The 5,000-nt window shown below is 42.0% G+C and overlaps 1 protein-coding gene across 1 annotated transcript in view; it reads left to right on the top strand.

Annotated features, from left to right (window-relative positions):
* map3k15 (mitogen-activated protein kinase kinase kinase 15) overlaps positions 1-5,000 on the top strand; it is a gene marked incomplete at both ends in the record, with an annotated part of 56,220 nt that overhangs the window by 19,072 nt on the left and 32,148 nt on the right. The window contains 3 exons of the mRNA XM_080418308.1: positions 706-865; positions 1,320-1,470; positions 1,902-2,009. Of these exons, the coding sequence (XP_080274434.1) occupies positions 706-865; positions 1,320-1,470; positions 1,902-2,009 (419 nt within the window). The remainder of the gene's footprint in view (positions 1-705; positions 866-1,319; positions 1,471-1,901; positions 2,010-5,000) is intronic.

Genomic DNA, 5,000 nt, shown 5'->3' with positions numbered 1-5,000 from the left:
ACTTTCAAAAAAACTTTTGGTCATTTTATCATCTACTCAGGCCTTTGTGAGCCCCCCAGACAGTTTTTAAGTTGCTCGATTCAGTATTTATATATTTGATATTCATTTTATCAGACACGCCCCCTTCCTATACAAACCCATTGTAACTTCAAACTCCATTTTAACCAGGTTAGATTCGTTGAAAACACCCGTCCTTGGTTCTGGTGACTCACCCTGCCATCCTAATGCGTGAGGGGGCCGTGTTTTTCCGATAATTGTTTTCATTTATTTTATTTTATTTTTTTATTGTATTTTATTTTTTATATATTAAAAAAAAAAGTAATTGAAAAAACACGGCCCACTCGCGTATTAGGAGGGCAGGGTGAGTCACCAGAACCAAGGACGGGTGTTTTTGATGAATCTAACATGGTTAAAATGAAGTTTGAAGTTACAATGGGTTTGTATAGGAAGGGGGCGTGTCTGATAAAATGAATATCAAATGTCTAAATACTGAATCAAGCAACTTAAAAACTGTCTGGGGGGTTCACAAAGGCCTGAGTAGACGATAAAATGACCAAAAGTTTTTTTGAAAGTGAAATATCCCTTTAAGTGTTTCATGTAAAAAAAAAATATATATATATATATATATATGGTGGCTCTGACGACCCCCTAGGGGTCCCGTACCCCTGTGGAAGATCTTAATCCAAAGCTCTGTGTCTCTGTCAGGCGTGAGGCTGAACAGTCTTCTGGGACGGAAGGGTTCCCTGGAGAAGATGAACAACTACTGGGACGTGGGACAGTTCTTCACCGTTAGCATGTTGGCTAACGACATCCCCAAGGCTACGCAGGCCGCAGAGAAGCTCTTCAAACTCAAACCCCCCCTGTGGTAAAACCTATTATTACACCCTATGTTAAAACTATTATAGTACAGGCAGAACTTATTATACATATTGCAAAAAGATAGCCTCATAGCATAATTGCCTAAGTCATATTTTAAGGTTTTCAGATAAGAAGGGATAAAAAAGCACTATCTTTTTGCCAGTGGTCATAATATTATCTGCCTTTATTTATCTGCCTAACTCTACTCTACTAACACTGCTGATTCACCCTGCATTATTGCCTATGTCCTCAGCCTATCAGAATGCTTGTTACATTCCAAAACCATTGCCTGCCTGAGTCATCTCTTTCACTTAGTGTGTGTACGTGTACGTGTACGTGTACGTGTACGTGTACGTGTACGTGTACGTGTACGTGTGCGTGTGCGTGTGCGTGCGTGCGTGCGTGTGTGTGTGTGTGTGTGTGTGTGTGTGTGTGTGTGTGTGTGTGTGTGTGTTTAACAGGTACCTGAGGTCAGTGGTACAGAACCTGCAGCTCATCCAGCGCTTTAAGAAACAGACGGTAGAACATTCTCCTCTGAGAGACAGGCTGAACTTCTGGATGGACATCATCGTAGAGGCCACCAGGGGGAGCACCAACGGATCACGCTTCCCGGTACACCCTTGCACGCACGCACGCACGTACACATACACACACATACACACACATACACACATACACACACATACATACACATACACACATACACACACATACATACATACACACGCACATACACACGCACACACATAAACGCGCACGCACGCACGCACGTACGTACGCACGCACACTGTCTGTCTGTCTGTCTGTCTGTCTGTCTGTCTGTCTGTCTGTCTGTCTGTCTGTCTGTCTGTCTGTCTGTCTGTCTGTCTGTCTGTCTGTCTGTCTGTCTGTGTACTCAGCTCTTGTGTGTGTGTGTGTGTGTGTGTGTGTGTGTGTGTGTGTGTGTGTGTGTGTGTGTGTGTGTGTGTGTGTGTGTGTGTGTGTGTGTGTGTGTGTGTGTGTGTGTGTGTGTGTGTGTGTGTGTGTGTGTGTGTGTGTTCTAGGTGCTGATCCTGGAGCCCACTAAGGTGTACCAGCCCTCCTATGTGTCCATCAACAATGAGGCTGAGGAGAAGAACGTCTCCATCTGGCACGTGTCCCCCGCCGAGACGGTCAGAACACCATGAGTCCTTCTCTACCTTCTATCTTCTCCTCTAGTGCTTTCCTGTCTCTTGTCCTTCTATCTTCTCCTCTAGTGCTCTCCTGTCTCTTGTCCTTCTATCTTCTCCTCTAGTGTTTTTCTGTCTCTTGTCCTTCTATCTTCTCCTCTAGTGTTTTTCTGTCTCTTGTCCTTCTATCTTCTCCTCTAGTGCTTTTCTGTCTCTTGTCCTTCTATCTTCTCCTCTAGTGTTTTTCTGTCTCTTGTCCTTCTATCTTCTCCTCTAGTGCTCTCCTGTCCTACAGATGGGACGATATGAAAATGACCATTATTGTGGCAAAAATAATTGTGGTTAACGATATCATCACGATACTCAAAATAGACTTAAAACTTTAAATGGCACTTTCGTTAACCACCTGAGCCCCCAGCATCCCTATTCTGGGGAGAACGCCCAAAATAGCAGATCTACAAGCTCACAAGCTATGATGACTAAAACTATGACTAAATATATTGACAATTTCGTCAACACACGAGCCGTCGTAGTCTGCTAAACAGACCAACGGCGTATATACAGTACAGCTGTTATGTGTCTCGCCAAGTCCCAGAAAAGACGCTCTGTGATTGGCCAGTACAGTGACTTTGATTTGATTTGAGTTGTGTCGAACGCTCACCCCAAAAACGATGATTTACGAGACTGGTCTATTTCTGAAACCAAAAAAACATGAATGTACACAACACTGATAGTCACTGAAGCTATCTATGAAATCGATAAAAAAGTTTAATCTGCAACACAATTTTATATATGTGTAGTTGGGGGTCCCTGCTTCAACTCTCTCTCAGTTAAGGGGTCCTTGGCCTGAAAAAAATGTTGAAGACCCCTAACCTGAGGCAGGGGCGTAGCCACGGGTGGGCATAGGTAGGCCTGGGCCCACCCATTTGGTTTTTCTGCCCACCCAAAAATATATATATATATATAACGTTTTTTTTAGTTTTTTTTAAAAATGTCATATTCAAGCATTTTGATAACAGTTTATATATAGGCACCCGAAATCCGTCACAAACCCGCAAAAAAAAGTATCAAAAAACGCTAATAACCGCAGATTTTCGCACGTGTGCGCACGGTCCGGGAGCACGCGCACGTGCGAGCGTTCTGGCTACGCCACTGACCTGAGGTCCCTCCCTCCTTGAGAAATGGATCCTATAGTCTCAGGTGAGCATGGATCATCCCTGACTAGAGGACAGGTTGACTAGTGGCTTAACGGTCATTATGTTGAACATCTCTCTAGATCAGTGTCTCCAGACCTTTTTAGCTTGAGACCCAGAACAGAAATATGATGTCTCCTCAGGACCATAAAACTAGTGAAAATAGCCGATTGTCAAACAACAAGAGATCAGAAAACAAAGTGTCATTTTGTCTGCTTTCATTTTCCTGAATGGATTATTTAACCCATTGAGACCGGGAACGCATCTGTGTGTCATTTTTTAAATTTCTTTGGCTATTGAAAAAATAGCAGATCTACAAGTTCATAGCGCGGCACCGAGTGCCGCGCTATGAACTTGTAGATCTGCTATTTAAAAAAAAAAAAAAATCGTGAAAATGTGTCAAATCTTTGACACATTGGGGGGGGGGGGGGTCCCTTGAACAAAACGTTTTGAGACGGGGGTCCGCGGGCCAAATCCATATCATTGTGGGTGGTCCACTGATATAGAAACATACGTTTTTTCAAAAAACTGTTAGGAATTAGAAGACATTTATAGAATCCCCCCAGAAGCAAAGATTTGAGTTACAAATGTTCTCTTTGAAAAATATGTATTTATTATATTCAAAGATTTGCACAAATTGTCAAGATTTTTTCAAAAATAGCAGATCTACAAGCTCTTGCTACGAGCTTGTAGATCTGATATTCTTTGAATAGCCAAAGAAATGTAACAATGACACAGACCGGTGGAAACCTCACATGTCCAAAACTGTTACTTTTAAGGATTAAAATCCAAAAATAGCAAAAGTGACAGATGTACAAGCTCTTGAGCTTGTGGATCTTGCGGATCAGCTTGTAGATCTGCTATTTTTGATGCTTTTGTGTGACGCTGTAGTCTGATCAAGTAGGGGGTTAACTCTTTGACTGCCAGAGTATTTTCATAATGTAGTGCCAGCAATTTTCGTGTTTTATAACCTTTTCAACCGGTCACAAAATTGTTAAATCCATTACAATCGTTTGTCTGGCTGTGTTTATAAACAGACACGACAAATCGACCAGCACTCAAAGAGTTACATTGTTTGTCTGACTCTCCGCTCTCTCTCTCTCGACCCCCTCCAAACGGAGTCCAAAACGTGACATCCGTTTGTTGCGTTCCAATTTCAGGGCCCTCACCGCTGGCCATCTTAGCTTAGCTTATGATCGGGTCTCAGATCGTTGCTATACATAACGACGATAACTGTTCGTCGTCCAGACTAAAGAAAATAGAACCGGAGCTCTCCGTTCGTTTTTTATACCGTGTGAAAAAATGTGTTTTTCCCTATTTTGGCCTAAAAATCACACTTTTTCAAGCTTCCGAGAACCGGAAACGGTTCTTCTTAAAAGTACTTAGTAGGGGTGTGCCGATACACTAATTTCACCAAACGATACGATACGATATTTGGCTCACAACTTCGATACGATTTCTATACGATACGATACGCACTTTTTTTATTACGAAAAATATATGGGGGAGAAAAAAAGCAAATGCAAACAAATAATTCTGTTTTTGCATTATTCAGATATGCGAACTTGTAGCTTTTCAGCTACAATAGCCGTTTTGAATCCAAATAGGGCAATAGTATGACACCTGACCCGAAAAAACAACAACATATTGTCACCCTTTTCACCTCGGGGCTGTTTGCATGCCTGATTATTATTATTGTAAAAAAAAAAAAGGATATTTTTTTTTTCTCAAAACGATACATATCGTCACGAAAACGTATCGCGATATATCGCGGGACGATATATCGGCACACCCCTAGTAC

Source organism: Gymnoscopelus braueri (genome assembly GCF_963280865.1).
Source record: "Gymnoscopelus braueri genome assembly, chromosome: 21".
NCBI lineage: Eukaryota > Metazoa > Chordata > Actinopteri > Myctophiformes > Myctophidae > Gymnoscopelus > Gymnoscopelus braueri.
This window is presented reverse-complemented; position numbering and strand designations above follow the sequence as displayed.